The following is a 25,916-nucleotide window of genomic DNA, read 5'->3' as shown; positions in this document are numbered from 1 at the left end:
GGTCCGTAAATACCCTCTGGTCAATAGCAAAAGGTTTTTAAAAAACATTTTTAGAATCATGAAATGTTCCCTCGTTGTCCATTTTCTAAGTACAGCTTAAGCCTGTGCTGGTGAAATTTCAAAACAGGCCCTGAGAAGAGCACAATGTCATGCTATAGTTGAACATTTTTGAACAGAAAACCTTTGTTTGTCATGTCTGCTGTGATGTTTAGGGAAAAAGTGAAGTTGCACCCACTTTTTCAGTGATGGTGTATGTTACAGTTCAAACACATGCTACCATTGGTCAGCTTTGCAAATACATTTAATGTTTGAACAGGGGCATACAAAAATTAAGTAGAAGAACTGAGTACTAGATTATTGAAATTCACCAAGGCTTTCCATCAGCAAGCTTGAATTAATTTTTAAGTTTAAATCATGTCCAGAATTGGATCTGGGATGATGGAATTATAGAATTGGGTCAACAATGGAATTAAACAAATCAAATAGGGCCTAAAGTAAAACTCAGCTCTGATTTAAGATGAAGCTTATGTATATTCCCTTCCCTTGCCCAAGACAAAATAACACTGATAGTGTGCCCATGAATACAGACTAGAAACCACTGATCAATTCTGAGATGGCTGACATTTTTTTGGGTGACTTTAAAGAAGGAAATAAGAAGTCTCCAGGACAAAACATGGGCCAAAATGTTTAATGCTAATTATTCTTAAATATGTATCTGAGTCGATGAGAGAAATTCTAATTCATCAGTGAAAAACATTTCCCTAACTTCCAAAAAGGAGACATTCAATGTTCTCGTGTCATTGGCTATAGTATGTATTTGCACAAGTTTTAACTTTTACAACAGTGTTGATTTTGTTCAATTACCTTGAATGACATTGGCAAACATCCTCACTTGATAAGCCTGGTGTACAGAATTAAGTCTCAGTGACAGGCAAATGTTAAATAGGCAACAGACCTGGTGGTCAGTTGGCAGGGTGAGTTGAACCACTGGAATTGAGCAGGATGGGAGGGGAAAAAAATGATTTGTCTCCAAACAATGCTTTCAGGAGGGTTTAATCCAGAGCAGGTGATTGTGAAGCAGTGAGTTGGCTTTCTTAATTAGCTGTCCAAGATGACAGAGAATTGGAAAGCAAGAGGGAAGAAAGAAAAAAGTGTAGGGTGGTGGATGATAAAAAGTTCTTAAGAGTGAACTAACTTTTCATGAAAACAATCTTGAATTCTTTTAGTTCAGTACTCACCTCTACATCAATGTGGGTCACCTTTATTCTGTTCCAGATTGGACTCATCAGCTGGTTATAGTTGGCTCAAAAGACAAATCTTAGCTAAATATCCATATTCATCTAGGTTGCATTTGGCTACTCACAGATAACATTGCCTTACCATTGCAAGCAGATTTGTAATGCTTCTCATTTTCTGAAAGGGGTGGGGTTTCCATAAGATGTAGGGGCAGGAATAGTCTATATGAGGTCTCAAGCCTGTACCACCATTCAATAAAATCATGACTTCATTTCAACCTGCTTTCCAACACTATCCTTCATTTCCTCAGTGTGCAAGAACATTAGAAATGGAATGGGTCTATCATGATCCTCAGCTACTTTTAGAGTTGCTCCATCCCATAATGGAATTATTTCAATTATAATTTGGACTAAACTGAATCGAGTCCAGATAGTTTATAACAGGAAAGGCAATTATTCTGTGCGATGAATGTCCCAGGCATACTGGAGCCATCTAAATTAAATAGAGAGTTTATAGTACAGGAGCAATTCTTTGCAAGCGCAGCACGTGTTGAAATTTAAAAAAACTGCAAAGATGATTAGACTGACAGGCAATAAAGAGTATTATGAAATACTGCAAGTAGTTGCCAACCTTGGATCTTTAGGCCAAGGGACATTAATAACTTTCCCAAAAGCTGGGATGTTGAAGTTAAGTATGAAATACTGAAAATTAAATCCAGTCAGTATATTGCAGTTAGAGCTGAGAATCAGAACGAAAACATCTGATGAACTTCCATTCTATGTTATATGTATAATAGCAAACAAAATCGTACTCCACATCATCAATACCCATCAAGTGCTGGGAAAACTGTCAGTCAATGAAACCTTAATTTCCACATTGAACTGCACATTCCTTAGCATCCGACAGTCAGTAAATGGAAAGAAAAAAATAATTGCTGTCAATGTTGGTGTTAAAGGAATGTCTGCACCTCAGATTATTTCTCAGTTGAGCTTTGTATACAGCACATATAATATGTGACCCAAACAAAAACAGGCTACAAATTTTAATTCTTCATATGCATCTCTCAAACATCTTGGATTTGCTTTATTACTCACACATAGTCCAAATTCAGAAGGTGACCCACAGATAGATAGCACTGTGCTTTGCTGACCAACACTATCAAAGATGTACTCTCTGACTATTTAACCAGCAGGTTTTGTATTCTAAGTTACTCTTCATTATCACCTCCTTCTTTAATCATTTTTGCCTAAAGTCTCATTTTCCTGCCACAGTTGTATTTAGTAAATACCCGGCTGTTACCTCTTAATGCTTACACATCAATTCACATGCTTAAACTTTTGTCTGTGACTTTGTCAGAAGTTCAGTGACCCCAAAAAAACACCAATGCTAATCCTTGTATGAAGATTTAATCATAACACCATCCAGCCCATTGTTTGACAACATCACAGAGAAGCCCTGTCACTATTCCTGTCACTGGGGACATCATAATAAGAGTCAGTACAATCAGTATAGAGGAATGGATCATATAGACAATGTTGCAATTGGTGTTACTTTAATCATTGTATACATTTCACAGAAATACTTAACTTTCTTTCAGCAAGCGTCAGTAAAATTACTAAACAATGTTAGAAGATTACACGCTTCTCAAAATAAGTATGCAACAGACCAATTTGAATTATGGTTGACTAGGACAGCTGAAACTAAATGTTTTGATCTCCAACCATCTTTTATATCCCCAACATAACCTAACCACATCATTCCACCATCTCAGTGGATGACATGATAGATTCCCCATGATATTTTGTTGTGTTTTAAACAATAGTGCACTTTTGAACAACACAAGCTTTTATTGCATACCTCAGACTAAAACACAGCTCTCCGCCAATTGATAACTTACACTTCTTTGAAGGTTAATGTACTATGAAGTTTGTCCCTCATCAGAAACAAACCCATGTGACTGAATAATCTTTATGCGTGGTTGCAGAAAACATTCCAACAGTCTCCAACCTTCTACTCAAGCCATTCTTGAGTGCATTCCTGATTATAGTCCACTCCAAAACGTTAAAGCAGTTATAATGTATACAAAAGTTAATTTTGTCACAGGATTGTTTGAAACCATGACACCAAACACTGACAATGGTAGTTAGCCCAGGTTAGGAAATATCAAAATCAAATGAATTTCTGGCTTAGATAGTGAAAAAGTCTCTTGATCAGGGACAACCTACAGATTGACTTGGTGGTTTTAACATATGAGGTTATAGTATATATGAGTACTGTATATATTACACACTCAGTTCAACATTCCATGCAACATTTTGGGAACTGTAAGGGCAGACATCAACATTTTAGGTTTACCAAATTAAAATAAGTACAAAAACATTGCAGGAAGAATCATTTAAACATCTTAATTTTCTTGGATACCATTTGAACTCATTTGTGTGTGCTGAAGGTATGCAAGAGGAATGCAGGATATCATAGGAACAAGTAAACAACATTTGGTCCCAAAGGGCCACCAAATTGTTGAAAACACCAAATGCCGGGACTTCTGTCTCTCATTTATTCCTTTAGTCTATTATTGTGTCTTAAACAGATTGGTCAGACCATCTATGTCTTCTTCTAATATTTAATTTGAAATCCTCATCTGTGGTATCAATGGTGACCATAATCAGCTTTGGTGATATCCTTTCATATCTCACTTCTGTTAAGATAAAGTCCAGTTTCCCTAACCTTGTCTTTTAGTTTAAATTTTCAAGAACAAAGGTCAACTTTTTTTGCCTTGCACTGCACTCTCTTAGAACATAACACCCTTCCTTTATAAGTAAGCACTCTGACATCAATCAATAATCTTGTACTTGTTTGGTTGATCTAAATCAATCTTCTCATAATTACTGGTTTCTTTATTCTACTATTCTATAAATGAAATCTAATACTGTTTGCCGGATTAATGTTAGCAGCAAGCTGGGTTGATTATATTTGCAACAGTTACCATAAATTCACTTTTCTACTTAATACGCTGCTTAACATTTCATTGAGCCCATAGTTTAAGTTTGGATGGGTTATTTTGTGTTTATCTACATTAAACCCTGCTGGTCAAGATATATATCTTTTGAATCAGATGTGACTGCAAAGAATAAACAATGCCCATAATCGTAAAGGTCAATTCTGAAGCAGTATCCAGATGAACAATGGTTCTTTAGGTGAAACAAATAACTGATAATAGCCCATCCTTTTAAGAGGCTCTCATAAATATATAATTGAAGTTAGTTGCAGACACTGCCTTCATACCATCAGATAACTAACCAGAGATCAGCTTTACATTGCAGATTGTCAAATGGGCACAGATATATTATCTGCAAACACCTCCAACTGCCATCACCACATCCTCACACAAACATCAAACTGACATTAATAAAGGTGTCAGAAAAACACTGCAGTCCTGTCCGATTTCAGCCAAATCCTGTGAATTTGGACTAGCGCATAATTTCTCCATCAAGTCTACCTTCACCTGAGAGAACCATCAAGTGGCTTAATCTGTTGTTTATTAAAACACTTTGTGAGCCCTCTCTTTACATTACAAGTATCCAAGTTAGAAGCAGGTGGACTACTGTAACATGAGACCATGAGAAGCACTACACTGCATGAAACTTGGCTTTCTTATGCTCATTCAATTGCAACTAATGTGACTAGTATCAAACAACTGGCAGCACAAATTCCCATTCCAAAAGTATTGATGCTGTCAAGACTTTAACAATCGAAAAGCTCACAAATGGTCACCTTTTAGATTATTTGTTATTGATGGGTGTGGGAACAGTGAAGTGGTTTTAGAAAATATTCAGAATTGTTTCCCTAAAAGTAGAAACCAAAAATGAAGATGTCATGACACAATTTCAATGCAAAATAATGAACCAAGAAACAGAAACTCCCACCTCCCAGGACTATGATTGAAATGGTGTCTCTGGCCCGTGTGAGTTTAATACAGATCGTGTTAAGAAACAACAGTATGGTTAGGAAAGATGGACCTACTTACGCAAATGGAGGTTCAGGACCACTGAGGGTCATATGATCAAACACCACCAGGGCATTGATCATTGATGTCCGTGATTATTAGGAGGTAGGTTGGTTTGATTGACAAGTAACGAAAAGTAACAATGACAATTGTGTGTTAGAAATGGGAATGGTGGAGGGGGTGAGAAAGTGGAGTAGGTGGGGTTGGAGGTGGTTGGTTGGGGTTGGAGAAAGAGAAGCAACATTCAATTAGAATAAAATACTGGTCTACCAATCAAAAAATGAAAGAATTGCAATACTAATCCCTGATCAAAAGAGGATTTTCAATACTGTCAACAATTTAAGAGACCTCAGTGAGCTATCCATAGCGGAGAGCACACAATTACAAGGAGAGCTTATACCACATAAATTGCAACACAGTGAAAGTACTTTCTGACAAGCCCAGTTTCAGCTAAAACCAGTGTGGAAAAGTCCAAAAGATATTACACTATAAAGGTATTTTTTTCTCACTGTTTACAAAACATGAGTCTTAATATAAAAAACCTTTTATATGATGAATCTGAGGTCAATGCTTTTTCCTTTGTACTTGTTCAAATCAGGTTTTGTCCCCAACGTTGAGCACTCCCAAATCAACATACATTGTTCAATGGAGGGTACAGATCTCTCTGTAAGATGTCTCAATTTCAATCATTTTCTGCCACTATTGTCATTCTTCCAACTTGAACAGGGGCCAATTCAGTCGACTCTAAGTAATATTATCAATTTAATGTCCCATAAATGGGTTGCTCTGAATGCTTGCCTCCCAGGAATTGAGACAACCTTGAGTAAACTCATTTCACTGAGGACCAGCAGCAAAATGTTAATTCTGTTTTCTACCTTCAAATTGGATCCACACTCTAGTAGTGAATTCACTCTCTCAATCAACTTAAAATCAACAGTAGCGATTGCATTCAATTTTTCATCTAGTTTGACAAAGTACAAGAATGATTGGTGATAGTCTGAAATTCAAAATGGCTGGCAAGGCACTGCAGTTCTTTCAAGATAGGTGAGCATTCAGTCATTGGCAGTTAGATTTATACGTGCTTTGGACAACACACTAACCATTTATTTTATACATTTACCGGGTATCACTGACTCTATGCCGCCCAAATGGAGCCTTACAAACTGAAGCCTGTGCCCAATACTAAACAACACAATTTTCAGTAAAATTTCATTCATGGCATGAGCTTTTAAAACTCCATCTAAAATGTAAGTAATAAACCAAATTCGGTTGATGAGCAAGACCCCTCGGCCAAGGTCAAAGCTGCAAAGAAAGCAAACACATTTATGATTTCAACCTCTTACTGACCCCGAAGGAATCCTTCCAAGTGTTCAATGCCAGATACATGCTGCACATATACAGTCAGGCATACACATACAAACATATGGGCAGCATCTACAGACAGCTCATGTGCCATGGAGTAAGTTGAATTGGTTGGATGAAGCTGTAGCACAGAGAGACTCTGAATAGCAAAGTTCCTGAGAAATTCTGAAAATTAAACTCACTAATGTCTGTCTATCCCCTGAGCTACAAACTAAAACTACACAAATCCAGCCAATAATTTTATGATGAGTAGTTGGCCCTTTGGCTTCATTTGAATGCCTGCAAGGGAGATCTGCTGTCAAATCTTGTCACTCAAACACGTCAATCAGGAACCATTCCTTTGATCTTGCCCTGTGGGCAACGGGCTGAGATAGGCAGTTTATGTTGAATACTGGCATAGAAACAGGCCATTGAGCCGAACCATTCTTTGCCATTGAGCAACACTGAAGGAGAAAGGAAGCACAGAGGATAGGAAAAATATACATCAAGATGACAGCTGCAAATCAATGGTTTGTTGCTGAAATTTATATTTCTGAGGCCAACCATCTCTCGAAATGTCCAGGTTCATTTTAACACTGGTTTCCAGTCTCTTTTTTTAAAAACTGTCATGGCAACTGACTCTCTGCAGAATTTGAGAGGACAGGTTCCCAAGGAAATTGTTCAATCTATCAGAGCAGAAGTTCATTTTTCATTTCTATCCTGCAATTAATTACCATCTTTTAACTATATGTTTCAAACAGCTTTATTCTTTTTGTCTGTAAACTTCAAAGATACACTCTGGTTCCTTAGGTCTTTACATGCAGGCAACAGATCTCAGATTCTCATGGCCTACCTTGAAAGATCACTGCCTCTGGCATGAGCCTGACCAGCAATGGCATCCATGATGGCATCTTGGGAGTACATGCTGATGGGTGTGTTATACTGGGCATGGATGATGGTGGCCTTCCCACCAGGGCCTTTCACTTCGATTGGCTTGTGTGTGGACAACACGGAATCCTTCAGGACGTTGGGGTTGAAGTGCTCCACATACTCACTATCAGTTGTGGGAGTGAGAAAGGACAGGAGAGCAAATGGTGAAAGGAAGAAAGCAATCCAGGGAAATATATCACTTGTGAGGGAGAGAGGTGGCAATGGGTAAGCAGAAGTTAGTTGTACCCCACCATTTCCGTTCCAAATTCAGATCCTAAGATGAAATTACACATGCTTGTATGGAAAGACAACTTGCCAATCTTCTATGTAAACCCCTCTATTTCAATTCTCTCACTCTGAGGCTTAAATATACCGACTACAGTATGTAAATTTGGGCTCCCATTTTTAATACCTTATTGATGGTTGGGCTTATAAATGGCATTTAATGAGCTCCAAATAAAACATTATTACATAAGATAAAAACTCACAGTATTGGTGGTAATGTGTGAACGTGGAGAGAGTATTGGTTAACATACAGAATATAGTTAGGATAATGGGGATCTTTCAGACAATCCCCATTGTCTTGGAGGAAGGGGCAGAATGTAATGAATCCAAATTTGCTGACAAAACAAGAATAGGTGGGAGGGTAAACTGTAATGAAGACACACAGAATCTGCATGGGGATATACATAGGTTGAGTAAGTGGGCAAATACTTGGCAGATAGAGATTAAAGTGTGAGGTTGAACAATTCACTAATAGCCTGCTTTTGATTCCTCCTATCCATTTGAATGGATAGAGACTCCAAAAAAGTGCAACACATGGATTTGAGTGCTCTTGTGCATGAAGCTGCAGCGAGCAATTAAAAAGGCAAATGGAATTGTGGCCTTCATTGCTAGGGGATTGGAGTTCAAAAATAGGTAAATCTTATTACAGTTGTAAAGGGTATTGGTGAGGCTACAGCCGTAGTTGAAAAGGGTGGCACTGGAAAAGCACAGCAGGTCAGGCAGCATCCGAGGAGCAGGACAGTCAACGTTTCAGGCATAAGCTGTTTGTCAGGATGAAGGGCTTATGCCCAAATCATCGACTCTCCTGCTCCTTCGATGTTGCCTGACCTCCTGTGCTTTTCCAGTGCCACCCTTTTCAGCTCTGACCCTCCAGTATCTGCAGTCCTCACTTTCTCCGAGGCTGCATCTGTGTATTGTGGTCACTATATTTCAAAAAAAGATAGTCTGGCATTGGAGACAATGAAAAAGAGACTCACTAGGCTGAATCCTGAGATGAAGGGGGTGACTTATCAAGAACAGTTAAGCAGGTTAGGCCTTTGTTCATTAGAGTTTAGAAAAGTGAGGGGTGAACAGACAAGATCCAGTTGAGTTTTGCAGGGCAGATCTTGAGAAGATGCTTCTGCTAGTGGGGTGTCTTAAACTAGGGATATATTTACAGAATAAGAGGACACTCATGTAAAATTGAGGTATGAAGAAAAGGGTAGTGAATGTCTAGAACTTTCTACACAAGAGTTGTTGAGCTAAATCACTAAAAGTAGATAGATTTCTGGAATATCAAAGACTGGAGGGCTATGCTGAGCTGGCACAAAGGAAGGTTTGAAGCCGTCAGTAGATCAGCCATGATTTTATAGAAAGGCGAGGGGCTGAATGTCTGACTCCTTCGCCTTTCTCTTATGTAACTCATCTTAAAGTGGTGAGTCACTGAAAGGAGAAAGCAGTAATAAAAGCCAGCTCTGTCAATTCCTGGAGGTACTGTCAAGATTCAGCCCTCAAACAGTTCAAACAGGAAAAAGGAACAAAAATAAATACACAGGATTAGAAGAAAGGTCAATGGTCTTTAATCTCAAAAAGGTTATACTTAAAATCAAAGACTTACAGTCATTTAAAAACAATTTAATGGTGTTATGTTAGCAAATTGATCACAGTATATCCTGACCTCTACCAACAGCTAGATAGACTCAGCAGGTGACTACTGGAGGAAACCAGGGAGAATTCAGAGGACAGGCAACATGTTCCCATTTGCAGAGATCCTCCAGTAAAAGGCAATTAACTCCAAAGAGCCCAATCAATGGGAAATGAAGCTTCACTTCGGAGCAGCAATGGATAAGGAGTGAGGCAACCAAGTGGATGTGAAACTTCTGCTTATCCATACCCAATGTCTGCATATTTCCAAGAGCAAGTACAGGCCATGCAGGTCACTAGCTCAGTAGAGGTTGTTCAAACAGGCCTTATTTTTGCACTCCATTCCATCCATACCTTCCCAGTTCAAAATAAAACAGATGTCCAAATTATTTAAACAAATGTTTCTTGCATTGTAACTCTGCAGTACTTTCAAACAAAAGCCATCAGCAACTCAATTTCAGGAATATTGGAGAACACCTTCAGCTGTAAAGATCAAGGAGTAAGCAATGCAATATTTTCCTCTTCAGTCCGTTGTCACTTAGGGAGAACAATTCTGCTTTACCTCCCACAAAAGAAATTTAAATAAAAGAGGCATGAAGATTTCAAACTAGCACTTCAATGATCAGTCCAGACTCACATGCAAGAACAAAACTGCTCCAAATATCCAGCATGCAGCACACAACCCTATCCTTCTGCCCAACATGCATTGCTCAAACCATCCTTCTACCTAGCATGCACCACACAACCGGTATGCACTGAAAAATGTAGCTCAAGGCTACCAATGGTCAAAGGGTGGCACCAAGGAAGTTTTTCACTTCAACATTTATTTTTGAGCTTCCCCTACCCTAAACTTTTTTCAAGCATCAAATCACAGAATTGCCTTGACTACACCTAACTGCATTGAAAGCCAGTTTTTGAATGGACAGTTCCAGTTTCATGAAAATGCATGCACATGTCACATGCATACCCACCAATTGTTATTTGCCTTCTCATTATCTTGGCAATTGTTTGGAGTTAAAATGTAGCATGTAGGGATAGACTGAATCTACTCAGATCATGTCTATTTAACCCCAATTCAAAACAGCATTAATTAAACTGGCCTTGAATTTCTGGAGTCTGGAGAGGTTGTTGTCACCATGCTGCTGGTCTAGGAGTATAAAAGTGAAGGGGATCACTTGCTACACTTGTAGAGTTAAAAATCACACAACACCAGGTTATAGTTCAATAGGATTATTTGGAAGCACTTGCTTTTGGAGCGCTGATCCTTCATCAAATAGCTGTGGAGCAGGACCACAAGGGACTTATGGTCCTGCTCCACACCTACCTGATGAAGGAGCAGCGCTCTGAAAGCTAGTGCTTCCAAATAAACCTGTTGGACTATAACCTGGTGTTGTGTGATTTTTAACTTTGTCCACCCCAGTCCAACACCGGCTCGTCCATATCATGGTTATACACTTGTAGAGGGCATTGGTAACACCTTATCTGGAGCGCTACGTGTAGTTTTGGTCTCCTTATTTAAGCAGGATATAACTGCATTGGAAGCAGATCAGAGGAGGTTCACAAGGTTGATTCCTGGGATTAAAGGGTTTATGAGGAAAGGCTTAACAATTAGGGTCAATTGAAGTTTGAATTTAGAAAAATGAGAGGTGCAGTTTGAAACCTCTAAGTTTCTGAGGAGGTTTGACAGATTAGGTTTTGAAGTCTACCCTTCATGAAGAAATTTAGAACCAGGGGTCACAGTTTCAGAATAAAGAAACTCCAAAAGATGGTGATCTGGAGGAATTTCTTTCCATAGAAGGTTATGATTCCCTGGAATTCTCAACTCAAAAAGGCAATGGAGGCTGGGTTATAAAAATAGTTAAAACTGTGATAGAGTTGTCTGGAGTTATGGAAAAGTGGATTTGAGGCCAAGGTCAGATCAGCCACGATTCTTTTGAAGTGCACACCAGTTTTAAGGGGATCAAAAGAAATAGGAATATGTGTAGGCCTTATGATCTTTTGTGTTTGTTCATTCTAATGCTGAGTCCATTGGAGAATTGGACAAGTGATGGCCTTGCTCTCCATCCAGAAATTAGAAGCTTTAAAAAGTAAAGGCTATATTAAGGTTGCCAACACTGAGTGAATGTATTCCTTGTGATTTCATCTTACAACTTTCATTTCCAACAGTCCTATGAGTTTGCTGCTGGCCTTTCAGGGTTTCTTTTAGTGGCATCCTAAGATTAATCATTGATGTAATAGTAAACCATAACAGCTAGGAAAGGATCACATGTTAAATTTGAAAATTAGATCATACAGCCTCAGTGAATTATTTTGTTAAAGTAGGGAACTCCTCCATTTGTGATAGCCTCATTCACTCCTCTGTCAGAAACAGCTTGGATTGGAGATTCCCCTACACCACTGTGCCTCTGACCTGGGAACAGCTCCTCTTGAACCAGTAATGTTCTCATTCCCAACCAGCTATGCAAAATGAAGTACTGTAGCTTTCTTTTCAGACAAAACTTAACCTAAACTCAGATTCCTCATAAGCTTATAATTTTGAATGTAACAGAATTTTTGCCTATGCCTCTGGGATTCCCCGCAGATTGGATTAATGGAGCTGAAGGTACAAAAATGGTCATTACTTTAGATTCCAGTGCAGAAGCAGTCCTGAGAAATATGAGCAAGGGTCAGAGAATGCTACTGGAAGTTTATTCTCTCACCCTTTATCACAATTGGAAAAGCTCCATCGGCACCTGGTTATAAAACCCAAATAATGACCCATCAACAGGCAACATTGTTATTGCTCAATAAAGTCTATGAACTCATTCAGGGTCTGGGTTTTTCTCCCAGTGCCTCTTACAAGAGGCCATTTTCAGTTGTGAAACAGACTGGATCAGCAACTAAGGGAAGATATTGTAATGACAATCAGATTCTCATTCATTTCACACATAGTTCCAAGATAAGCCTCAGTGGTCTAGCAGAATGTCAGTATGGTGCTGACGAGCAATTGTGATCAATCCTTATTCTGCAAGGACTGTCTGAAGGCAGACAGACTCAGCTAGGGACACAAAATTGCTGAAAAACGTAAACAAATTTGGCAGATTCTGTGGGGAGAAAATAGAACTAACGTTTTGGGTCTAGTGACCCTTCTTCAGAGCTGAAATGCACAGTTCTGAAGAAGGGTCACTGGACCTGAAATGCTGCCAGACCTGCTGACTTCTAGAAATTTCTGTTTTTGTTTCTGATTTCCAGCATCCACAGTTCTTTTGGTTTTTAGCCATAACCAGGGCTTTAGTGAAGGGGCAGAGTGGAGGGAACACGTGTCTATCCAGAGCAGGTTACTTCCTGCTTGACAGGATTAACCCTTACAAAGCTGAGTTGATCCCAAGGCTAAGGAAAATGTATTCATGTACATATGAATGTTCTTCAGTTGTTGCTAGAGACCATCTTGAATCTAGGGTGACAAGTCCCTCTTTCGAATGGCTTCTCGTAGTGAGGGTTGGGTGCCTGGTGGAACCTTGCACTAGGAATCAAATGACCTTTCAAAGCATAAAGGAAACAATTGTCTCCAAGAAATCTGGGAGCTCACTCCGACACATACCTTAAAAAATGAGGAAGTGGCAATAGTTCATGACCTGACATGGTCCCATCAACTAGAATTTAAAGGTTCAATTTCCAGTTCCAGACAAGTTAGGAAAGATGTATTACAGAATCCAAATGGGAATTAGAACCTCACAAGAAAAAAGCATGGAGTTTGTTTCCAACAGATTTATCCTTTGTCTTACTGATCATTTTGCCTGATTTTATTTCTAATTTGCCTGTGTAAAGAGGTCACCAGGAAGAGGGTGGAAAGAATGACAAAAATCTTTGGAGTTTCCTTGGATCTAAAACTAAATACATTTATATAGAAAAACATTGGAAATACACAAGAGGGTCAACAAATTTTTGTTTCAAATTCTGATTCTTCTCGTGTATTTCTGATGTTGTCTCTCTCAGCTTATGTGTCTGCCTACATCTCTGTCACTCCCTGTACATTTTACATATGACTCAATGAACCCATGGATCACATTTTGCCTTCATATTTTTTCCTCAATCTTGTTCCTTCCTGCTCATTAATATTTTTCTTTTTTTTTTCTTCCATTCTACTCTTTCTGCTCTTGCAACAAAACTATATAAATTCTAAAACTCTGCTCTCCACGTACCATGTATCATTTATTCCTGTGCTCAGCAGCCTACAGTGGCTCCCAATTCACGAAGGTCTGCATTTTAATATTCCCCCATATAAATGTTCAGAATCCTTCCAATATTTGTTGCTTTCTCCAAACTTACGGCCCTCTGGGCACTATGCATTTCTCTAACTTGTGTCCTTTGTCTCCAACTATGGCCCTGGAAACCCAAACCTAAATCACTCCACCTTGAGGTTTCTTGTGAAACCTCCTCAAAACTTATATTAGTTGAAGCAAGCTTTTCAGCACCCAGGCTGATATCCCCTTTTTTGGTTGTGTGGGTCAAGCTCTGTTTGACTGTTATCTCGTATCTTGGGGTGTTAAAAGGATTTCAACAGAATGATTCCAGAATTTGGAACAGTAGATTTTGGAAATATTTATGCTGATACTCAGAGCTCAGGAAATCTGACAAGAGAAAACAGCTCCACATTTTCATATTTCAGATGGGGCAGGCAGCGGTGGGACAAGGTTGATTGCTTCTATGTAGTCGGGAGAAAAGGAAATGCTACATCAGAGCAACAAAACTGCAAAGCAGTTTGAGATTCACTCTGAGAAATAGCATCAAATTGCATACATGCTGCACAGCAACCCCTGAGAAAGAGCAAGCACAGCAGGGCAAAGCAACACAGTACCCTTCATGCTGTTTTTTTAACAGATCACATCATGCCACGCACACTACCACAATATGGCTGACCACTAACTTGGATGTAGTGTTGACGATCTGTGGGAGGAAAGAATTTTAAAAATGGTTTAGTTTCCAAATCACACTGCATTGCATCACACTTCAGAACAACCCAGTTTTTTGCTGAGGAACACATTTCCCCATTTGGTCCATCTCCAATCGCTACAGAGGAAAGCATTTCAATCTCCACTCAGACATCCAGAGATCAGTGGAATAATATATTCTGTTGAGACCAAATGCTACAGGATGGGTATTTCACAGGATTATGTGGAGTTCCTTTTTACTTATGGCTGCTCCAATATATCTGTAATCAGACCTGGAAAAGCTCAAAGTCTCTCTAGATTGTGCGAAATTGCCAATTATCAAATGTCAATGGACACACAAGCAATACAGACACCAAACAGCACTGGACCTCTCCAGAATACTGGGGGGACTGAGGTATGTACCATACCCAACACACCAGGTACTTGTTCTGACCATTAATTGCAAACAGACAGCCTTGTTTCTAATGAAACATTCAGGATCTGCCTTTTGGGAACCAAGGATGGAATGGCATTGATTCAGTGGCACTGCAGTAGTCATGATTCAGACTTAATTTAGTTCCTTTATTACCACTTGAGCAGTTCTGGAGGACACTCAGATATGATATTATGAATTTATTTGCATCCACTTGGGGAATAAGCTCTACATCCACTCATGAAACAGGTAATGGACCCACCAACTCTAGAGAAGTTCAGATCGTCAGGCAGGGAGTCTCTGTCCATGTCACCAATTCAACATGGCACTTAGCAAATGCATTGCCAGGTTGAATGGTAAAAGCCAACCTCTACAGAAGGGGAGGAGAATAGGGAGTCAGATTCCCCAACTCCCATCACTTCTGGTATCCATTGTGTAAACAGCAAATAGAGATTCAGTTTGAGGCAGTAATTATACACCTCCAGAGTAAGCATTCAATGGTACTAGCCAGCAAGGGAGAAAGATTAGCAGTACAAAATTTGCTGAAGTAGGATCAATCTGTGCCAGGGTATAACAACTGAAGGATTTGAATAGTTAACTCTATTTCTCTTCACAGATGCTGCCAGACCTGCTGAGTTTCTTTAGCTCTTTCTGTGTTTGTTACAACAACTAGAGGCAGCTCAGCTGAGAAATACATTGCTGGACTACTTCAATGTGACCACCCAGAAGTCCTGGTGACATTGGTTAGGTACTGCCCCATCATGGCAGCTCACCATCTTCTCCAGGCTCACTGGGATTTTCAGGCCCTTTCTCATTTGACATCTCAAAAACAGCTGTTACAATGGAAACCTGGTAAAAATAGATCCTTAACTGTGAAAGCACAGATTTCATTGTATTAATGAAATCTTGATTTCTTGATTTGTCACACATACCGAGATAGTTAACAGATTGGAAACAGTCAGAAATCACAGACATTAAATTTTCATCACTATGTGTGCCAGTTTCCAGGCCAATATTGTAAAGAAAAACACCAGTTACTCTTGAGGAATTGCTGACAATTATTGATAAAATTGTGTGTGATCTGGATTCAGTTGTTTCTTCCACAGCTACCTGTGCTCTTGCTTTATTTGTACCTCAGAATCCTCAGTACATCTGTCCTTTTCACCACACCCTTGATATTTTTGAACGTTTCTCTGCTGGACAGGGAAGACTGAAATGTTTTATATGTATTGACGTCAGTCTGAACAAAACTGTTTCACAGCCTCACTCAGTTCTAGTTACACTCACAGCTATTTGGAGCGCTGCCGTATTTGGAAATAAAATGTGGAGATGCTTAGTAGGCACAACCTTTGCAGAGAGATAGAGTGACCATGCTCAATAAAGTGGCAACAGATCCTAGAATGAAAAGTAAGACTTCCATCTTAATGAGCCACTATCACATTGCAGCACTGTAAGATTCCTCAATTCTCAAATGATCATTTTCAAAATTATTCCCTTCTAATGGAGAAACATATCTTTCTTGATCTTTTCCTGAGGTGCCTACACATTAGTCCTCATCATTAGGTGGGGAGGTAATCGGGAAGATGGTAGTGAGTGGGTAATTCAGAAATACAGGTGCCCTGCTTTTGATGCAGGATCTCAACTGCATTGTTTTGCCTCAGTTCTGACCCAGCCAAACTGATAGGCTGAGCAGGAGAACCTGAGCTGGTGGAATTGGAGAGGAGTGACAGTGGGGAGTTCATGAGTGGGCAGATCAGCCAGGCGTGTTGGACAGCTGCAAATTCAGGTTAGCTGGAATGTCAGAGCAAACTGTCCTAATCCACAAGTCGTGCTGAAAAGGCACTTGCCAGATGTCTGAACATTTCTGGCTCTTTAGCTCTTTCGTTTCGCAAGTCCTGGAAAACTTGTCTTAAGTGTAATACTCCATGATAATTTCAGACATGCAGCCCCATTGACCTTGTATGAACAGTGTAGGTTTGAACAGGTTGCAGTTACTGCAAGTGTTGCATTGGATGCAGGTTTCCAATCGCCACCCCCATCCATTGTGAACACAAACATTTTTCCCAACCAACAGAGTGCAAGAAACAAAAGAGAGTGCAGGAGAGACTGCAATTGGTCTATGATCATGGCAAGACCAAAAATCTTCCTTTTGATTGTAACAACAGGGCAGTGCTATTAAGTTGGAATTTGCTATATGCAGACTGTTTACTGTTTTTCTTAAATAGAAGTACTCTATTTCTGTGAAGTTATGAATTTGCTCATATAACATATAACATGCAGAGTAATAAACCCTTTAAACATTCACACAAATAACCTCCCATGAACACGTTCACCGTAAAAGATATCACAACTAAGAAGAAATGATGACCTCAAGTGCAATCTACTGAGTAGAGGATGACAAACATGACAAAACACTAATGTACAAAATAAAATAATTCTAGGCAGTCAATGACATTGAATACTTCAGCTAGTAACTCACCTCCTGATTCCCCAAAGCCTGCTTACCAATTACAAGGCACCAGTGCGATAGAATACTTGGACGAACGCAGCTCTCACAACATTCAAGAAAAAGCAACTGTTAGTGACACCACATCCCAAAATATCCACATCCTCCACCATTGAAACTCAACTACAGAAATTGACCAAGGCACCTTCCAAACCCATGGCCACAACCATCTCGAAGGATAAGGGCAGCAAATGCACAACACCATTGCTAGTTCCTCTCCAAGGTACTCACCGTCCTAACTCAGAAATATATCACAGTTCTCCCACTGTCACTTATGCAAAATCCTGGAATTTCTTCCCTAATGTCATTGTGTGTCGACACACTGCACATGGACTGCAGTGATTTAAGAAGGCAGCTGAGGACCACCTTCTCAAGGGTGATTACCGTTGGGCAATATATTCTGGCCAGCCAGCAATGCCCATGTCCCATGAGTGAATATAAAAAAAAAGTGGAATTAGAATCTAGCCAGTCCTGTGTCTCACTATATTGTGCACTTTAAGAGGAGGTGATAGCCTGATGGTATTATCACTATGCACAGACCCAGATGATGTTCTGGAGGCCGGGATTCAAATCCTTGCATGGCAGATGGTAGAATTTGAATTCAATAAAAATCTGGAGTTAAGAGCCTAATGGTGATCATGAATCCATTATTATTTAATGGAAAATCCATATGGTGCACTAATGCCCTTCAAGGAATGAAACTGCCATCTTTATCCGGTCTGACCTGTATGTGACTCCAAACCCACAGCAATGTGGTTGACTCTCAACCGCTCTGGGCAATAAGGGATGGACAATACATTCTGATCTAGCCAGCAATGCCCAAATCCCATGAATGAATAAAAAAAACTCCAGCAATCATCCAGCTTTCTGAGATTCCTCTTCTATCATCAAGACCATGTGTTGCTGCCTGAAGTCTCTCAACACTATCACCAGGCACAACCAGGATCCTCATCTTTCCTTCTGTCTTCCCCAAGTCGTTCTAAGGCTGCTTCCACACCATCTGAACCTGTCTATCCCAATCACCATCTTGTAGTGATAATGCCACAGGACTAGTAATCCAGACCATCATTGTAATGATGTGAGGACATTGATTGAAATCCCACCACAGCAGATGGTGAAATTTGAATTCAATAAAAACCTGGAATAACAGGCTTGTGGGGTTGAATGGCCTCTGATTCTTCAGGAGTTCCTGTCACTTTGCCACTGCTTTAGAACTTTCCAGCCTAAGGACAACCATGTCAAATTTAACCACGTCAAATGTCATAAAAAATCCATTCAATTCACTAATGTCATTTAGGGAAGGAGATCTGTCATCCTTACCTAGTCTGGCCCACATGTGACTCCATACCCACGGCAATGTGGTCTTCACTGACCTCTGGGCAATCAGGTATGCGCAATAATTGCTAGCATCATGGCAGTATATTGACCTTATGGAGTTCCTCTCAGAAACGTACAATCGGTCCTCTTGAATAGAGGGTGGCTTGCTTGGCAACAAAGTGAGTAATTAAGAATCAGCCATACTGATGGTGGCCTAGAATCAAAAACAGAGCAAACTGGGGAAGGGCAGAGGCTTTCATTTGGGTTTTAGTGATAATCTAATAGCTTCATGGTCACTTTTACTAATGCTAGTTTATTGCATGCAGCTTTTTTTCACAACTGTATGCAAATTCCAAAACTGCCATGGTGGGATTTGAGCTCCCAATTTCTGTATTGGAGTCCAAGCTGTTGACTATTGGTTCAGTAGTGTAATCACAACACTACTAACTCGAGATCAAGATACATTCACAAAGGAGTGTTGTATCTGTGCAAACCTGTTTGACTTGATTTTGCATCAATGTAAATTTCAGATTTCATTTGCATCAGGTGAAGGAGCCTAAAATTTGCAGCCTGACTCCACACTTATAGTCTGACTGAAGGTAACAGTCAACATCTGTCATCTTATTATCCCCAGATTTCACAAGAAGCCAGGGTAGACATCCATTCATAAAAAAATGATGGAGGCAAGTCTTAAAACTACCATGAGGACCAAGGATAAGTTCAACCTAAATCTATTTGGAGCAACTATATTGCAAAATCTGGATAATTCCAAAAAGTCACTAACCTTAATCTGCTATCCATTTGAGCTCTTACACCTGTGTAAACATATGAGGGTCGGTGGTCAGAGGCTCAAACTGCTATGTGCTCCCTCCTCTTGGATATGCCTTTTCAGAGAAGGTGGCACTGATTCTGTCACCCAGTCTATTAACCATGGACCTCAAAACTCCAGAATCCAATGGCGCATCACCTATGTGGAAACTTGCACTCAACCCCTGGCATTAATCCAATCTCTGTCTCTGGCATTAACATTTTATGTAACCAAGGTGGTTTGATACAGTTAAGGTACAGATCAGCCATGATGTAATTGAATGGCAGAACAGGCTCGAGGGGTTGAATGGCCTCTGATTCTTCAGGAATTCCTGTTATTTTGCCACTGTGGCTGTCTGCTTTAGAATTTTCCAGTGTTCTTGGAAACGTAAGGCAGAGGTGTCAGCATAGAGGAACTGTGTGATATGGGTAGCAAGGGCAATTGTTCCATCTTTAAGGAGGTGCTGCTATTGATTGGCAATCACTAAATACCATTCAAACAAATATAACTGGAGGCAAACTACTCAACAAGGGCTGAGAGTTAGGAACTGCTCACCAGGTTGCTTTATGAAAGGCAACATATGGAGTGCTTTAAAAATTAATTTCGCTTAAAGCCATAAACTTAGCAGGCATGTGACAAACTACCCACCAAGTACTCAGTTGCAGTTTTGATGCTTACCCTTGGAGGAATCCACCTGCAGAGACTCTGTCTCGCCTGTCATCCTTCTGGGCTGTTGCCCTGACCATTTCATCAATTGTCTCTCTAGAATACAGGCCCATGGGGTTATTGTACTGTCTATTGTTCCGATGGCTGGAACTAGATGTTGTACATTTAATGCCAGTTACATCACAAACTCTTGCTGATGCCCGAGAAAGGCTGACCCCTCTTTGAGGTGAAAGGCTGGAGGTCAAAGAAGTAGCTGGAGAGAACATTGAAGTGGTCATGGAAGACGTTTGCCTGAAAGATGCTGCCACCTCTGAGCTACGTAACAAGCTGCTATCCCTTGTGCTGAGGTAATCAGTGGACATCCCATTAGCTGAAAGCATGCTACCAGAGGCCCATGCAGTCTGACTGAGCTGGTACTCAGGGCTTGATGTCAGTTTTCCACTGATGTCGATCTCCGAAGCTGGTTCCTGCAGCAACATATAGCCGAGCACAGAACAAAGGCAAAATAAAATCATAGATGACATGCAAACACACAACAAGCCAATGATCAAAGTAAAAAAATGTATTTGTGAGCCCAAGTTATCCAGCATTCATTGATGAAACTAATCACTTGGCTGCAAGTGATGAGCTACCTCAGCTAGGGCAAGCAGTTCAGGCTGAGAAAATTTATTAGAAAATGTCCCAAAATAGTAACTGAGCTTTGAAATTCTGATGTTGAAGCTAGCAAGTGCTCTTTGTAACATAGAGCTTATTGGTTAATAATGTTTGCATCAAACCACTTCTTTTCCAATAAGCATCCTAGATTATTTGCTCACGGATTATGTTGTCATTATGCTATGGGATAGGATAACCTTCAAGTCTACCTCAGCTGAAATGGGGATCAAGCCCCAACTGTTGGCCTTAATCTGAACCAAACACTGATTGTAGCAAACTGAGCTAATTGTCTCCTCACCTCTCCCCAACCCTTTCATGGACTTACTCATTTGTATAGGGTAAACCCAGCATAGCCCTGCTTCCTGACTCCATGAGCACAAATAAAAAAGTAAAATCATTTCAAATTTTCAGCATCTGCAGTAAGTTCTGACAAAGGTTCATGGTCCTGAAATTCAATTTCTCTCTCCAAAGATGCAACCTGAGCTTGAGTATTTTCCATTATTTCTTTTTTTGATTCGTTATGTCACCAGTCTCATTTTGAATTTGGTAAAGGTCTAAATCCAACAAAGGCCAAAAAGGTCCTTTCAAATATTAGAGAACTGGTGAAGGTTTGGAGATGGGACCATATGTCCATCTTGCTGACTCTTTCAGACAATGTCAGCTACCTCACTTATTCACAGAAATAACAATGATGTATTTGCTCTTTGCTTGTTTTCAAAATTCCATCTCACGCCAATGAAAAACATTGCCCAAATTCCTCAATTTTACCTTGACACCATCATGGTTTAAACTGTCCAGCTTAAACTGTAACCTATACAACGTGGCTGGATCAAACTCTTCCACATCCATGTAAATCGCAAGACACTCAGCAAACCCTACATCATCTTCAGAGTTAAATCTCAGGAAGAAAAGCTTTTCCACAGAACTCAGATGGCTGAGTTCAAAATCACAATTTGTAGCCTTTCTTTGATCTCCCTTCAAGTAAACTTATAGCTTTCCCTAGTATATGGATTTGTATACCATATTCTATAAAGTTCCTTCAAGTCCAGAAACAGCTTCGACATCAACTTCTTAGGCTCAAACATAGCACCCTCACATGTGCATCCCAACATCTTATTTGGTTTCTTTTCTATTTCTTAATAGGAAGCAGAACAATCTCAAAACTTGCCCACCAGAAATCCCAGATCTCTTTCCTGCTTCCTGAAGCACTCATCCGTACAGCATACACTTCACATTCTTACTTCTACCATTGTACGCTCACCTAATACTATGTATTAAATCCCACTCCCATCTCTCCACCCACTCCTAACTCTTCCATTATATTCTGTAATTTCTGGAATTGCAGGAAAACACAGAGTTACATGTAGAAGCTGTAGCCAAACCGGTTTTACCTTCTGAATGTCTGTGCAGTCACCTCAATATTTACATGGAAAAGACTCATCAAGGGGACTTTGCAGAAATTTACTTGGACCACAACTTCTCCCCATCTTCCAGTTTATTTCTTCCCCTCTAAAAGGGGGGCTGAGGGGGGACCAAGATTTATAAAATCATGAGGAGCATAGATAAGGTGAATAGCCAAGGTCTTTTCCTTCACGTTTTTTTTCCCAAAAGTAGAGGGCATACGTTTAAGGTGAGAGGAGAAAGCTTTTAAAGGGAACTTAGCGGCAACTTTTTCACACAGAGGATGGTGTGTGTATGGAATAGCTGCCAGAGAAAGTGGTAGCAGTGGGTACAGTTACAGCGTTTAAAAAGCATCAACACGTGTACATGAATAGGAAAGATTTACAGGGATAAGGTCCAAACACAGGCAAATGGGACTAGTTAAGTTTAGGTCAGCGTGGATTGAGTTGGACCAAATGGTCTGTCCTGTATGACTGAAAATGTGTTGCTGGAAAAGCACAGCAGGTCAGGCAGCATGCAAGGAGCAGGAGAAATGACGTTTCGGGCATGAGCCCTTCTTCAGGAATGAGGAAAGTGTGTCCAGCAGGCTAAGGTAAAAGGTAGGGAGGAGGGACTTGGGGGAGAGGCGTTGGAAATGCGATAGGTGGAAGGAGGTTAAGGTGAGGGTGATAGGCCGGAGTGGGGGTGGGGGCGGAGAGGTCAGGAAGAAGATTGCAGGTTAGGAAGGTGCTGAGTTCAAGGGTTGGGACTGAGACACGATGGGGGGAGGGGAAATGAGGAAACTGGAGAAACCTGAGTTCATCCCTTGTGGTTGGAGGGTTCCTAGCCGGAAGATGAGGTGCTCTTTCTCCAGCCGTCGTGTTGCTATGGTCTGACGATGGAGGAGTCCAAGGACCTGCACGACTGTGTGGCTGGAGCAAAATTCCACAGGCAGTGATCATGAGCTGCTTGTTTATTCAAGAGACCTGTTTCATCACCTGAGAGGCTAGGTTTGGTTGGTGATTTAAGTATGAAAAACATGATAACCCATCCTGATCTTCATACACTACAGGTTCACTGAAGGAGCCTTGGCTGGCTTCAGGCCCACCCAGTTAGGTAGCAGGTGGAGTATTCCCAGTGTTCACTCCATGAGCATTCTAAAACAAAGGAAGGAGTCATATTACATTGTTTAAACTTGGAATGTGCAGTGATGCCTGCCTGCTTTGTCAGTGTGGAGCCTTAAAGCAAGACTCTTAGGGGACTAAATGTCAACTCAAATGTGGCCACACTGTCAACCAGGCACTTGTAGGAAATAGATGGCTTTGTGGAAGTATCTACTGCAGAAGCTCTACTCAGCCACTCCCCACCACCTTGACTTGGATTACAGAATGACCACTTATTTTCAAGGACATGATACATTTAATGATATGTGATAATGCCCATGATGCTTTGAGATTTGTATTGGAAAAGTTGAATCACTATAGATATACACTTTGACTGGGAGCATCAGGAGAAGCTGCAGTTCCAAATCCTGATGAAAAATTAGTGAGATGGATTATGTTGCTCACATTGTCAGCAGCATTGATGGGAGGAGCCATGAAACCTACCTACGTAGGGGATCTAGAATAGGATGCACATGAATCACACATGGATTTATCACTCTCCCAGTCACTAATATTACTCCACCTCCCTTTATATTGTCTCCAAATCAGTCCCTGTTATTGTATCTCTGCAGCACTATAATAAAAACTTTCAATTTTGCATGTGAGTCCGTGCCTCTGTGAATCTATGTTTGTGTTTGTGGATTAATAAAAAATGGCAGAAGTCTTGATCGATATGAAAAGGATTAAAGGATTATTGCAATAGTTTGGCACTGGTGCAAGAGTCAAATTGGATTTCCAATCGGATTTTCTGTGCCCCCTATTCAGAACTGGTCAAGCAGAAATAACATTAAAATGTACAGGTAATTTTTTTTTCAAGGGAGGTCTGTTGATATGCTTGTGTTTCATTAAATGTTTCCTAGAACCTCCCTCCTGTTGAAGTTGTAAAGGGTAATACCAGTTCTCTTAGTTGGTGAAAATGCTTTTCTTTACATTCTTGTGCCAATGTCAACAGACTGTGTTGAGACTTTTTACACCAGCACAGTGTTAAAAAATAAAAAATGTGGGGTGGGGTGAATGATTTTGCAAAACTCAAGACTCAGCAGAAAGGACAGTCATCTGTCTGAGGTGTAACTATGCACTATGACTCCTTTCTCTTGGTAAAGGAAAGTTACCACATGTTCTCATCAAAAAGGCTCTGGCCTTTAATGAATAAGAAATGGTAACTCTAAGTGTAAAATGTAGATCATTGTCTACCCAAATTATCAACCAGTGAACTAGAGGAGCATTAAAAATGTTCCCAAAATTCCAGAAAAAGAATGCCATCTCTCTGAAGGCCAGCTTAAAAAGAGATACAGTCAAGACCAAGAGAAATGCTTTTGATGAATGTACTCAATTCCCTACATTCTGCGTCTGTGAGTGAGTCAGAGTAAGGAGGGACAACAGTACAAAGCAAACCATCTGTTGCACTCCTATTACGTTTGTCAACTACCATGGTAATCTCAAGTCCAATTCACAAGAGGTTTCTACTAGTTGCCCCAAGGTGGTGCTGTGACCTCACTCAAAACTTGTTTCATAGGTGCAGGATTGCACTAAATCTTCTGAAGTGTGAATCTGATCCCAGTTTGCTGTATTGCCTTTTTGTTTGAAAAGTTGCTTCCAAAATCACTTTCTTAAGTGAATTAAAGAGAACGCACAAAAGAGTGACAAAACACAAGTGAGTGAAAACACCAGTGAGAGACAGCACACGCGAAGGACAGTACCAGTTCGAGACTACATGCATGAGAGAATGTATGAGCAAGAGTGCAGGAGCAGGAGAGAGAAAACAAGCACAGACAAGAGAAAGCAAGCATGAGCAAAAGGGCAAGACAGCCAAAGGAAAATCTTGGCATTTGAACACACAGTGAATGTAAGGAGGAAAGGAGATTAAAGCCCAGAATTAATTAGCTCAGGGCACAGTCCATCTCTCAGGGCACCCAAAAAAAAGGAGGCATTGCTGTTAGCAATATCTTCAAGCTGAGTGTTTGTGAGCAGCACAGAGGTTTCAGGGGTCTGGGTGGTAAACGAGAGAAGGAGAACCTAAAAATGCGGATAAACATCATTTAGAAATAAGATTAAGCAATCAATGTATTTCAATTTTAAAGAGTTTAACAGATTTAGACAGAAAGATTTGTTCACACGTCAAAGTTCATTAACAGCAAGATCAGGGTGAATTCAGAAAATAATTTTGATTAAGACACGCAACTGAAAGCATTCCTGCAAATATGGATACAGGCAGCAACAACACTGTAGCTTCCAGAAGTCAAAAGCACAAAAGATGCAACAATTTACATTTCTTCTCTTTCACCCTCCCTATTTAAGTGAAGTCTTGTGGACCACCCCTGTTAATTTCTTGAAGAGCTGATATTTCTGATTAGCAAGAAGAGCATGTCTACAATGGTAGGTACAGAGCCTTGAACACACTGTGGCACAGCAATTCTCCTCAGTAGTAAGGACCGGCACAACACCATGTCAAACAGGAGGACTGGCCAAAACGAGTGCTATTAAATCAGATGGACACTGAACTGTTTGTTCTAATTTTCACTCACAGTTAGGATGGGCTTTGAAGGATCTCTCCCCAGGAAGAGATACCATGAGGGAGCTGATCAATAGCCTTATTATAAGGTAAGTGGATTGAAGAGGCAGAGAAGGTAACACTCTTACTGGACAGGATACAAGAAT

At 40.3% G+C, this 25,916-nt stretch overlaps 1 protein-coding gene across 1 annotated transcript in view; it reads right to left on the bottom strand.

Moving 5' to 3' along the window:
* Positions 1 to 25,916, bottom strand: part of LOC140484474 (LIM domain-binding protein 3-like) — a 209,769-nt gene that overhangs the window by 100,548 nt on the left and 83,305 nt on the right. The window contains exons 5-8 of the mRNA XM_072582883.1: positions 20,074 to 20,528; positions 18,619 to 18,754; positions 14,328 to 14,347; positions 7,437 to 7,637 (exon numbers count right to left, since the gene is read on the bottom strand). Coding sequence (XP_072438984.1) covers positions 7,437 to 7,637; positions 14,328 to 14,347; positions 18,619 to 18,754; positions 20,074 to 20,528 — 812 coding nt within the window. The remainder of the gene's footprint in view (positions 1 to 7,436; positions 7,638 to 14,327; positions 14,348 to 18,618; positions 18,755 to 20,073; positions 20,529 to 25,916) is intronic.

Source organism: Chiloscyllium punctatum, chromosome 13 (assembly GCF_047496795.1).
Source record: "Chiloscyllium punctatum isolate Juve2018m chromosome 13, sChiPun1.3, whole genome shotgun sequence".
Lineage (NCBI taxonomy): Eukaryota > Metazoa > Chordata > Chondrichthyes > Orectolobiformes > Hemiscylliidae > Chiloscyllium > Chiloscyllium punctatum.
Note: the sequence above shows the minus strand (reverse complement) of the source record. Positions and strands in the feature narration are given on the sequence as shown.